Below are 13,773 nucleotides of genomic sequence, written 5' to 3' on the forward strand. Positions count from 1 at the left end.
TTGAATGACTCTCTCTCTCTAATCTCTCTCTACTTTCTTTCTCTTACTTGTCTTCTCTTCTCAAATACTTTCTGACTTTATCATCGGAGTGGTTATCCCCGGATCACCCCGGGGTTAGCTAACCTCTTCTCATTGTGTAGGTTCTCAGCTTGCCGATAGGGGTATCAGAATCTCAGTTCCGAGTTCCTGGAGGAGTTGGGATCAGACAGAAACAGGAAGACTTGCCATTTTCACATTTTCGATGATCAATACCCGGAGGCTTTGAAGGCCTTGAAGGGCATCTCCCTTGTTCATATCTAACTCTTCACAATTTCTTATGATTAATGTCTGAAGGTCAACAAGGTACTTCATACTTTTTGGAAGACTTGTCAATTTTGGACAATCTCTAATGTACAAGTATTTGAGGGAATTGAGGTGCCCAATATTATCACTGTCCCACAACGAGATCAGACTCTCACATAAATCAAAATGTAAGGATTGTAGAGAATTTAATTCATTGAGTTTGGTGTCAACTAAGCTCTCTTGACATGTTGTCACCCTGATATTGTTTAAGCTTTGCAATTGATGTATATCCCTTGGTAGCTCTTTTAATTGCTTACATCCAACGATCCAAAAAGTTTCCAAATTCAATAGATTACATATTGTATTTGGAAGTGATTTCATGATGGGATTTAATGACAAGTCAAGATATCTCAAATGCTTCAAGTTCCCGATCGACTTTGGCAGCTCTTCAAACCAAAGACTATGAAGATCCAAGATGCGTAAGCAGCTGAGATTGGATATAATACCCTCTAGAAAGGACATGCTTACATGTTTCATTCTATTGCCAAAACGATACGTCCGGGATTTCTTAGCTTTGAGAAGTTCTGTTGGAAATTGTTCTTCTTTTAACCTATCATCTTCCTCATATCCCCAAACAATATGCCTAGCATGGTCTAAATCTGTCATCTTATCCAAAGTTACAACAACTAACTCTTCTGCCATAATGTTCACTGCTAGATCATGCAAAAGATCGTGCATTTTACTAATGCAAATTACACCCACAATATGATAATCATTTGATTCTTCAACCAAGAACTTTGATGTCAATTCCCTCAAGTAAGAATATCCCAAGCCACCAATGTCCTTATTTCTCTTATCCAGTGGCAACAATCCAAGTGCACTCCACATATATGGTACATAAGTTGAATATAATTTAGTATCTTTCACGTACAAGGACAAGTGAGCAAAACATGATTTTAAGTGAGATGGTAATTTATTGTAGCTTAATTTTAATAGTGGTAAAACATTACCATAATGTTGCTTCAATTCAGTAAAACTTTTCATATCATTAATTTGTTGCCATTCTCGTTCTTCCCTCACACTTCTTAATACACTCCCCAAAGTCTTCACAACAAGTGGGATGCCATGGCATTTTTTAACAATAGACTTGCCAATTTCACAAAGACTCGGATATTTGCCTTCCTCGCCATCCTTGAATGCCAGGTGCTTGAACATTGACCAGCAAACTTCCGTTGGAAGACTGTTCAAATCATAAGACGATTCAAATGTTCGAGTGATAGAAGCAACCTTGGAGTTTCTTGTAGTGATCAAAATTACACTCCCCGAATTACCAACAGCTACCACATCCTTAAGCTCTTTCCACTTTGCAAAATCCTCGACCCAGACATCATCCAACACTAGCAAGTACTTTTTCCCACTCAACAAACTATGGAGTTTTTTCACCAATATACTCATATCTTGGTTAGGAGTACTGTCACCGGTACCATCTTTCAAAATGTCTTCAATGATCTTGGGTATGTGAAACGTGTCCGAAACACATACCCACAGCTTAAGATCAAAGTGTTTAGCATCATGATACACCAACTTAGCTAACGTAGTTTTTCCGATCCCACCCATCCCAACAATAGGAAGCACTGAGAGCTCACTAACATCACTTACATTACCCAATATTCTTATAACATCTTGCTTAGCCTCATCTCTTCCAACAACATCAGGTAAATGGACATATGAGCTTCTATCAAAAGGATCCCTGAGGTCAGCAGTTGAGTACTCAACCGGATTCTCAGTCAAACCAAAATCATTTTTCTTAGCCACAATGTGTTCTAGTTGTTCACGGAGGTCTCGTATTTTGTGACTCACATGAAAAGAAAAAATGATGGGGTTTGATGAGGAAAGATAGTACCTAAGCTTGCGGCAAAAACGACCTTCATTGACACGGCGTTGTAAAGCGTCAAAGGCGACTTCATCCAAGAGATCATCAATATCATAAACAACACGCTTGAGATCTCTTAGCCAAACTTTCATGGCTTCGTTCGAGTATTGCTTGTTTTCAGCATCATGGAGAACAGCACAAATAGCAGTGAGCTTATCGGCAAAGGAAGCCGCTTTTAATTCTTCTGAAACAGAGGAAATAGCAAGATCACCGGTAAAGGAAGCGATCTTACCAAGTATGGATTTAGCAATCGGCAATATGATTGCCTCCGCCATTTACACATTAATTTGTGACGAAGAAAGAAAGAGAAATGGGTAGAAAACAAGAGTGAAGTTTTGAGAAGAAAACGAGTGAAGCAAACAATGAAGTAGTGAAGAGAAATTGAACTAAATTATTGTAACGGAAAACAACAGAGTAGTGAAGTAAGAAAAACGAGTGAAACTAACAATGAACTAGTGAAGTGAGATTGAACTAAGTTATTGTAGTGGGGCCCTTATTAGCTGTGCTCGTAAAAAGCAGTGGTTGTGGCAACTCAAGGACAATAATTTACTGACAATTTCTTAAATATCATGTCCAAAGATAAAAAATATCCGTACAAGGTACTACATGTTGTCATCGTTATATTGACACAAATGCCCTCTGACTTGTTTTTCCGTTGAAGTATTGAAAATGGGTTTTTTTGTAATTGCATAAGTCAGCCGTTGATAAGTCAAACATTGATTTGCTTGTATTTTCTTATTTCTCTACTCTAATTAACTATGGGATGAAAACTAGAAAAGTAAAGCAACGCTATTTATGCCACCCACTAGTCATACATGATACACCGTCTATCAACTTGCAAATTTAGGTTCAAATCTTAATTCACACTCCCTACGTCCCATAATAACTGATATGTTCATATGTTAGACTTTTTTCACTACTCATATACGTAGTTTAACTTTGACTATAATATTTTACTAACATAATAAAAAAACATATTTTATCATCAAAAAAATGTTGTTTGATTGGTATCAATATAAAGTTTCATAGTACTACAATTTTTAATTATAAAAAACCTTACCTTTTTTCATAAATAATGCTCGCAAAATATCCAATTCCATATGTACTTCCTCCGTTTTTTAATATTTGCAACACTTCTCTAAAATAAAAATGTCACAATACTTGCAACACACTATAATTGAAAAGTTATTTTGGGAAAAAGTTGTATTGTTTCCCTAATTTAAAGCACATGGCCCATTAAATTACACTCTTATTAACTACTCAACTCATTTTATTTTATTTTTTTGACGGGAAGACTAAAGATTTCATTTATAAAATAGCCAAACGGCACTTACAATCAATTTTTGAGAAATTTTAAATTCCAACAAAAAAATAACATCGCAGAATCGATTGATAATAGCCTTAACAAAAAATTTCATCCGAAGCAATACAACCTGTGAGTTCGCTCTAATTTGGCATAAGATCTGCAGATGCATAATTTTTTTGATGAACATACTTCCGTGGTCTTCTAAACTCCGGTAGAAATTGCGAAACCTTCGATCTTCATTCTTCACTAAACAAGTAATTAAAATCCCTACCATGAACACCATCTTAAAGATGGTATCTTTTTATTGTAAGCAATTAAAGAGAATTTGGGGCTTTCCACCGGTAAAAACAAGTGGAAGCCCCTACAAAATTCACAAAAAAAATCAAGAATGAAGGAGATGAAGAGAAGTAGGGAAGGATTGAAGAAAAAACAAAGGAAAAACCCTAGCAAAAGAGGCTAGGAAAAACCCTCCCAAGGGAAAACCCTAGAGGGATCAATCTCTCTCTAAAAACTAGAGAGAGAAAAAAATCCCAAATTAATTTTTAATACTTTAGTTCATTTTAAAGTGTATTTTATCATGTGAACCCTACGTTTCTTAAATATCGTGAAAAAGTGTGTGTTGCAACTAGCTAGAGTTGTCAGTTTCTGACCCGAACCGTTAAACCCGACTGTTTCGAACCGATCTGAAAAGAAATTGAACCGTTAAAAGCCCGTTTTTTTGGAACCAAAAACCGACTCGTTCCAATTTTTTCCAACCCAAAACTAAACTGAATCGAACCGAATTTGTGTGAACCGATACTACCCCGACCCGTTATCAAGCCAAATCTTTACAACCAGAAATTGAAAACAACCCGAACCGATCACGTCTGAAACCAATAGTAACCCGACCCATTTTAAACCGAAAACCGTTTATACCCAGCAAAAATCTGATAAACCTGAATTGTTCTAACCCGTAAACCGTTGTGACTGAACCATTTATAACCTATGACCCGTTGTAACCGAACTGTTTTCAACCCGTAACCCGTTGAGACCGAAGTCACTGAACTGTTTCGACCTGTAACACGTTGAGACCGAACCATTTACGATCTGTAACCCACAATGACTAAGTCGTTTACAACTTGTAACCCAATATGTTTATTATCTAAACCAATTCAACCCACTACTCGATAAAACCAACTTATTTATGACTTTACTTGATTATAACATGACCCGTTCCTACCCATTATCTTATTAACTTGACTCGATAATGATCCGAATAGCATTAATTCGATATGATTTGAACTGAAACCAGCTTCATATTGGATAAACCCGTTTTCAAATCGACCAAGTTCAATCTAAACTGATTACGACCTGAATCGATAATGACCGGACCCGATTCCAACCGATCTGTTTTGAACCGAAACCCATTTTCAAACCGACCCAATTTAACCCAAACTAATTATGACCCGAGCCAATTACCACCCAACCGTTTAGGACCAGAACTGTTTTGAACCGAAACCCACTTTAAATGGGCTAAACCCGTTTTCAAACCGACTCGGTTTAACCCGAACTGACTACAACCCGACTTAATTAGGGCCCGACCCGAATGGAAACCCCAATAAAAATAAACCAAACCGAACTGAACCGGTAATTATTAAAACCGACCCAAACCGGCCAGCTAATCATTTCAACCCGTTATAACCCGAAACTGATAAATCCAACTCAAACCCGAACTGTTTACCCGAATTGACACCTCTAGTTGCAACTATTAAAAAATGTAGGAAGTAAAATTATAACATATATAAATATATATATATATATATATATATATATATATATATATATATATATATATATATATATATATATATATATATATATATATATATATATATACATACATATACATATATATTGCACCATAAAATTATACACTAAGGGCTTGTTCTTATTTACTTAATTTGAATTTAGTTCAGTTCAGTTCCAATCAGTTTAACTCAACTCTTAATTTATTTCCTTCTCTCATAAAATATTCAATTCAGTTTTGTTCAGCTCCAATCAGTTTAGTTCGGTTCAGTTTAGCTTCAATCAGTTCAGCTCTGTTCTGTAAATGTGAACAGGCCCCAAGTAGGTTTAAGCCACTACACATTATTATTTTTTTTCTTTTTTTAAAATCTTTTTTTGAGGGAAAGGCACTACAATATTTATTATTTAAACAAGGGAGATCACTCACTTTCTTTAATGTGGGTAGTGCTGTCAAATTTCAAACCGAAACCGTTTAACTGCCCGAAACCGACCGACCCAAATGAGAACCGAACCGATTAAAAACCGAATTTTTTGAAACCGAAAATCGACCCGAACCGTATTTTAGTAAACCCGAAACCGAATCGACCCGAGTAATGGTAAACCGTTTATGAACCGAACTCGTTAACAAACTGAACCGAATATAAACCGAACTGAATGAAAACCGAACTGAAAAAGAACCGAACCGTATCTAAACCGAAACCGATTCCAACCCGAAACCGTTTGAACTGGCAAAAAAAACCGCTTACACCGAACCGTTAGCAAACTGCTACCCGTTTGCACCGAACCATTTAAAAACCGAACTGATTGTAAAACGAACTGGTTATAAACCGAACCGTTTATGAACCAAACTGCAAATTTCTATTTCACAAGAAGTCAAGAACTCATCAAATCATGATTATGATTGTATGCGTAGTATATAAATGATTAAATAAGAAGCATATAATAACCTAATTGTATAACAATTATACATTAATACACTAACTCTTATAATCTACTTCGTAATAAACTAGTAAAATCAGTATGACTAAACTTGAAACAGGACATAATATGTATTTATAAAATCAATGAGAATTTATTTATAATATGTTGCCTAAATATGAAATGATTCGCGACTTGCCGACTTTATATAAAACTTGTGAACGCAAAAGGTTAGCAAGTACTTTCAAATTTCAAACCAAAGTCATTTAACTGCCCGAATCCAAACAACTCGATAAACAATTTATTTTTTGAAACCGAAAACCGACCCGAACCGTAATTTAGTAAACTTAAAATGGAACCGATATGAATAAGTTAAAGTGGTTAAACCATCGAAGAACCGAACCAGTTATAAATTGAACCGAAAAAGAACCGAACCAGTTAAAAACTGAACAAAAAAAGATCCGAACCAGTTATAAACTGAACCCAAAAAGAACCGAACTGTTTCTAACCCGAAACCGTTTCCAACCCGAAACTGTTTGAACCGGGATAAAAACCGTTTACACCGCACCGTTAACAAACCGCAACCCGCCTGCACCGAACCGTTTACTACCCGGACTGTTTACAACCCGAACCGAATTAAAACCGCTTAAGAATAAACCGAAACCGAATCGAACCGATAACTATTTAAACCGAACCAAAACCGACCCGCGAGACAATTAAACCGATTCCAAACCGACCCGATTAACTAGCGAACCGATTTCAAATCGAACCGAAACCGAACTGTCAAACCGTTTTGACAGTGCTAAATGTGGGACATTTACCTCACTCTTATACCACTCTTTTTCTTTGTTTTCATCAAGAAATTCCAACATAATAATCAAATCTCCAAAAACAATTAAAATGCAGCTTCAACAACAAACCAATTAACGCGATATAATAAGCTAAGATCAATAATAAACGAGTAATTAAATCAATAAAATCAAAGAAATTAAGGGAACAAAACTGATTATAAATGACAGAACTGAGAAATGACCGATCTCTTTTGAAAATACAGTAGAATATAAGTGATTGTATGCGTGAATGAATGAAGCTAAGCTATTACATGTAACATGTTTTAGCCTATTTATACATATGAGATTTTAGGGACTTCGTACATTGTTCAAAATAATGACGATCACATAATTCAAATTGATCTTGATTGATTGTGTATTTCCTTTATTTTGTTTGGTTTTCCTTAAGTTGCCTTGGTTAAATATTCTCTTGCCATACTTTATTCTTGTAGATTGCAGCTAAGTTCGTTCTTGGTTGTCGTTTCAGAAATGGGCAAGCAAAATATGGGCCCAACAAACTAACATGATAATACGTGAGTGTATGGAAGTGTTATCCCATAAACAAATCCACATGTAGTGGAAGTATTGTCCACATTGAAAGAGTATTGAGACAATGGTCAGAACGGGATACGTATACCACACGAAGAAAAAGTTAATATTATGTCCACTTTATAAGGTTAAGGGGGTACTTTCTTGTCATATAATTTTGTAATGAAATCTCATAGACTTATAAATGAAAGTAGATATTTGTGATGAATGCGGTCCAAATCCATTTAACATTGTATCAAAAATTTAAAGTCCGGATTGAGTTAAGTTGTGAACTGGGCCAGTATTGTAGACCAACTCAAATTTGAAGTGGGAAATGCTTCTCCTCAAAATGAACTAATCGAAAGTGCCTGTAAATAAGCTACCCAAAAGCGGCCAGCTAAAGTGAAGTAGTGCTTACTAGGTACGTGATTTAGTCCATGTTGCCACTCTTAATGCCCACTCTAATTAAAAATAACTAGAAATAATGAAGACTTACATACAGCTAAAAGCAACTACTTACAGCAATTAGATATAGGAGATACTGAGCAATATTTTTTCTTATTGTAAGATTATTTTAAAATTTTGATTTTTGGTATATAATTGATTATTTTTTTTAGAAAGATTTGTGAATAAATCTTTTATTTTAAATATAATAATTACTACATGTTAATATGGAATATGTAAAAAATAATAATAATGTAAATGATTTGTTTCCTTAATTGAAATATTTTTTTTTTTTAGTATAAAGAAAAAAAAACTAAGGACACACCAGGAAATGACACGTGTCATTGCTGGTGTGTCTTTTAGTATATAGTATTTGTTTCGGGGTTTTTTGTGATTCCCTCGGATACTGGTCACGCTCTGTTGACAAAGGACTTGGACACCTGCAAAATAACGAATATTCCGGTGATCGGAATATTCGCCTCCGACGATCAAGTTAGTGATCGGAAAACGGAAAGGCTAGAGAGAGAAAGTAGAGAGAAGTTGGAGCGTTTTTAGAGCTCTAGTATTTATGTCACATCAATTTTCCACCCCTCCCATCATAAATGATTGGGGTATTTATAGGGGTGGGAGCATGTGCCCCTTTAGGGTTATTACCCTAAAATCGTGGGACGTGATTGGCTGCGCAATCAGAGGTCGCCACGTGTCATGGGGGGTGCCGTTTTACGGCTTTCAAGGTTTTTCTCGGGATTTGGGCCTGAGGTCATCAGAGCCCTTTTCTCTTGCCAATTTGTAGACTTAGGGTTCTTTGCGTGGCTGACAAGTGTCACCATTTCATGGGGACACGTGTCCCACTCTCATAGGGCCACGTGTCACCTATTAATTGGGCCACGTGTCACTATGAGATTGGGCCACGTACTTGGGGTATTTTTACCCTAAACATTTGCCCCTCAGAGGGGGTGGCTCGTACACTTACTGGCCGCCTCCTCTGATATTGCATTACGGACGTCCTGATACTCTGGGAGAGGTTAATCTTCTATCTACCCAAAGCCGCCACACAGAAGGAACTGGACGTTCTGGTACTCTGGGAGGAGCTTATCTCCTATCAACCCAGAACGGCCATAAAAATGAACTTGGACGTTCTGGTACTCTGGGAGGAGCTTATCTCCTATCAACCCAGAACGGCCATAAAAATGAACTTGGACGTTCTGGTACTCTGGGAGGAGCTTATCTCCTATCAACCCAGAACGGCCATAAAAATGATCTTGGACGTTCTGGTTCTCTGGGAGGATCTTATCTCCTAACTACCCAGAACGGCCATATTTTTTCCTTTGGAGTGACTTGGGTTTTCCTGATTTCAGGCGTACGCTTTTCAACTTAGATTTTCTTGTTGTGGAGACTAAGTGCTGAAGGTGTAAAATTCTCGAATCTTCCACTTAACTCATTTCATTCACTTTAACGTGCCGTTATAGTCCGTCTGATGTTTTTCACCAGTTAACAGAATCCTAACGTCGTCCACCTACTTCTTTCTAGTAATTTCTCAAGGAATTACTGTTTGAATGTTTAGGCGGGAAAGATGATTTTACCATTTTACCCCCATAAATTCTTTCTATAAATATGGGAGGTAAATTCTCATTTTCACACTTTACCCAATTGTGAATTCTAGAGAGAAGGCAGAGCATTTCTAGTGAGAGAAAGTGTTTTTTTCCCTAATCTTCAAGAGCGCCGCCGTGAGTTTGAGTTTTCCGTTGAATTTTCCGGGCATATTTGAGTTTTCCGATCAATCTTCAAGGGCTTCACCACCACCTTCAAAGTTTTCAGAACGTACAGAGGTAGGCCGCCTACATCTCCTATTTTTATTTTTCTTTGTTTTTTCTTTCTTTTACTTCAATTCTAGATCCATACTCGGCTTCGTCCGACTCTTCTCATGAGGCCGGCCGTTCGCCTGGGACTGAGGAATCTAGAGTGGACGGAGAAGGGATGTCTCCTCCTTGGAGTGAGTCTATGTCTAATAAGCACATACTCACCCCCACTTATTTTTCTATGTCCCAACAGGCAATGGCAAGAACCATGCGTACGCGAGAGCGTCATGCGGCCAGGAACCCAGACGGCAGTCTGGTTCATCCAAGGGTCCCCTATGACCCTAGTAACCCCAGTACTATGGTGGAGACTAACTCACTACCCAAACTGCGACCGCCTCCACTGGCTCTCAACACCTGGCCGTGGAGGTCACTTCTTCTTTTGAGGGACGCCTTCAAGCGGAAGGCACCTCGTCCGCTCCTGCCCCGGAACTCAGGTTCCCCCAATTTGCCAACTCGGTCATGGACGGGGCCGAGCTGGTAGCTCGTAGAGAGAACCCTTCCAATCCTGGGTCGGACGCAGCTGGTCCGTCCGTTCCCACTTCTTCTTCTTCTCGACCTCGGCCTCCTTTGAGTGGGGCGGACAGGCCCTTAACCGGGATCTCCATTCGAGAGCCGTCCGTCCTGCCTATTCGCAACGCCCCTCCTTCGGGGAATGAGGCGGACGCTGCCAAAAACAAAGGCAAGGGTCCAATATTTGAAGAGAACGCCCCTTCTCCCATGGGCGTTCCTAGTTCAAGGGGCCGAAGCTCGGCCGAGGCAGCAGACCTGGATAGGGTGCTGTCTTCAGAATTTGGGAATGCCCCTTCTCACCCAATGGAAGAAGAAGAAGTTGAGAAGGTGGCTGAGGATGAGGCGGCCGAAGGTGCGGTGGCCGAAGGTGAGGTGGCGGCCGAGGCAGAGGTCGCCAATGTAGACAACTTCAAGGACCCCTACGCCTGTTCAGTTGGGGAGACGGCCCTGAAGTTTTTAAGAAAAGATTTTGAGAAGTACAAGGAGTCCCTCCATTTGGGGGAGGGATTCGAGATCATGGTCCCCAGGAAGCCCTTGGCCGTGGCTACCTGGGATGAGGAGAAGCCGCGCAAACGCGCGTTCTGTGTGTATAGAGCCGCCTTGGACGTGGGGCTCCGCTTCCCTCTTCACCCGTTCGTCCGGACTCTCCTGGACGAATACGACATCGGCCTCTTCCAACTGACGCCAAACAGTTGGTTGAACGTTTTTGGGTACTTGGTGACGTGCATCGCCAAAAATTTTGAGCCGGACTTTGCGGTCTTCTGTGAGATGCACTCACTTACTCGGCTGGAAAAGGAGGTGGACGGTTGGCTCATCTTGAGTTCAAACAGGGACTATATGGTCGTGGTTGACCGCGTCAGCAAATGGAGGGACTGGAAGCACCGTTTTTACCGCATCAAAACTAAAGACGAGGAGTTCAATCTTCGTATGAACAGGTGCCGTCCAGAACCTATTCAACTCGGACGCGGCGACCACAAACCTGACAAGCCGCCCATCCATCCTAAGCAAGAGCACCAGCTTGAGTACTTCAAAGTCAAGCGAGTCAAGCGGGGAAACAAAACCGAACGGGTCCCCAGCCACTGGGTTCCTCTTGCCAGTTGGCTTAGGGACCCTGTCTTCATGTCTGCGTACGGCCTGTACCAGAACATGCCCCAAGGTGGACACTTAGAAATATAAAACTTCTTGTACGTACGTAGAATTTTTTAGAAAAATATTCTAACACTTTTGCTTTAAGTTTTTGCAGCGGAGGCGTACGCAATGCTTGACTCGGCCCAAAAGGCTCAGGTTGAGATGTCCGAGGTGGACTTGGCTCGGTACAAGGCTCGTTTCAAGATGTACGAGCAAATCAAGGAGGTAAACACTTAGATTATTTTTCGGGTTTTTCTCCCCTTGATGTGGCCGTTCTGATATATTGGGAGGGGCTCTCTTCCTGAGTTTGCACGGACGCTTTATGTCCGTTCATGCATGCTGGGAAGGAGCTTCTTTCCCAAATTGCACGGACACCACTCTTTATGAACTTCAAAATTTTTCTAACTTTGTGTTTTTGCAGACCAAGTCTTCCTCGCCGAAGGCAAGGCGGAAGCAACCGGCCACGTCTACTCCGGACACGTCCGCTCCAAAACGGAGAAAGACGGTTGCTACCAAGCCGTCTTCAAAGGCCGCGGCCACGGCAAAGCCGCAGACTGCATCTACGCAGTCTAAAGGAGAACAACCCCGGCTGACACAAAGCGGGGCCTCCAAGCCCGTGGAACCTGTTGCTGATCAGGTCCACGAGGAGTCCGTCCAATCGGACGGTGGGGAAAGGTTCACCCCAGAACAAATGACCGGCCGCTACATCGGGACGGTGCTTGTCAACCCACCGTTCAGCGGCGCTGAAGGGAGTCGTCCAGAGGAGGAAACTCCTCTGCCGCCTCCCCCCACCAACCTTTCTCCTCCAGCTTTCTCCACTGGTAAACCTTCTTTCTTCTTCCTTTTCATAAATTCTCATTTACTTGTGATTTTTGGCTAACTTTTCTTACACGGTCGTCCGCAGATATATCAGAGGAGATGCAGCTGAAGGTGCCCGGCCAGTCTCTGACTGGTGCGGACAGGAAAGCCATGCGCGAGGCTATGGTTCGCGCGGTCCCCCAAGCGCAGCGAGACAAGCTGCGGGGGATCAACGAGGGCTTCCTCGGCCCCATGCTAAACTGCAGTGCCGAGGTATACTTCTTTTCTCTTTGTTTTTTGTTTTTCAACACTTAGCCAATTTTTCCATATTTTGACTAAGTTTCCTCCTTCTGTCCGCAGCTCTTCCTCCGTTTGAACGCCTTCCTAGATTGGAAGGACAAGGAAAACGAACGGCTGAAGAATGCTTGGCTCGAAATAAGAAAGGCCGAGGATGCTGTAACTGGGACGGCCGCCGTCCAAAGGGTGCACTTTGAGACCCAGATAACCGCGCTGTCCGACAAAGCGGCGCGGCAAACTGAAGACCTGGTCAAACTGGGCAAGGCACTCCAACAGGAGACCTTGGCCAGGGAGGCCATGAGGGTTGAAAGGGACGAGGCCGTCCTGGAGAAGGAAAAATGGAAGTTGGGCTTCGAGGCGTCCGAAGCCTTGAAGAGTGAGCTGCAGTTGGCCCAAGCCAACCTTAAGTCTGCGCTAGATGAGGCGGACGCGCTGAAGGCCGAGGTGGAAACCTTGAAGAAGTCCCTTGCGGACTATGAGGAGCAACTTAAAACTCCTCGGCCACTCAGCGTGGAAGAAGTTATCCGCATCGAGCAAAATGCGGAAGACAGGCTTAAGGCATACTTCTTTGATGCCTTCGACTTAATGGTGGACGAAGGTGAAGCCGCCTACTACGAGGAACGCTTTAAGAAGCGGCTTCAATACGTCTGCCTTCGAGAAGAGGCGAAGAAGGCCGGCATGCCTCCTCCAGAGCTGGTAGTTACTTCCCCCGAGTCCGGAGAGGACGGGGACGAAGAGGAAGAGGTGGAGGAGGAGGCCGAGGAAGTGGAGGAGCCTGCCAAAGACGATACGGCTAAGTAGAGCTCAGGTCCTCCAACCGCCGTCCAACCAGCTTCCCAACTTTCATTCTATGCAGCTTAACTTAGCTTATTTTGTACTTCTTCTTTTTTTTTTTTTGTCATTTTGGGGCCGCCTTTTAGAGCGGTTTTGTAAACAACTCGGCCGCATTTATGCGGTCTTATTAATGCATCAATTTCGTCCGCCTGTTGAGCGGTTCTTTTATTTCATACTTAGTAATTTTTGCAATTTTCTACTTGTTACAAACTTTTCGTACGTCTCAATATTATGTTTTTCGTACGCTCCCAGGGGTATGCCCCTTTATTCGGTGTTCGCCTAGTCCATTTCCACAATGAGTTGATTAACTTAATAGTTTTT

At 41.1% G+C, this 13,773-nt stretch overlaps 1 protein-coding gene across 1 annotated transcript; it reads right to left on the reverse strand.

Moving 5' to 3' along the window:
* Positions 1-201: 201 nt before the first annotated feature.
* Positions 202-2,490, reverse strand: LOC145606898 (putative disease resistance protein RGA1). Its single transcript, XM_081662736.1, has one exon. It carries the CDS (start codon positions 2,488-2,490, stop codon positions 202-204), a length of 2,289 nt encoding a protein of 762 aa, XP_081518862.1.
* Between the last annotated feature and the right edge of the window lie 11,283 nt (positions 2,491-13,773).

This window comes from Chenopodium album, chromosome 23, assembly GCF_948465745.1.
Source record: "Chenopodium album chromosome 23, dcCheAlbu1.1, whole genome shotgun sequence".
NCBI lineage: Eukaryota > Viridiplantae > Streptophyta > Magnoliopsida > Caryophyllales > Amaranthaceae > Chenopodium > Chenopodium album.

Bases quoted from the DNA above. Each gene is read 5' to 3' on its own strand.
- LOC145606898 (XM_081662736.1), bottom strand. From the start codon at position 2,490: ATGGCGGAGGCAATCATATTGCCGATTGCTAAATCCATACTTGGTAAG.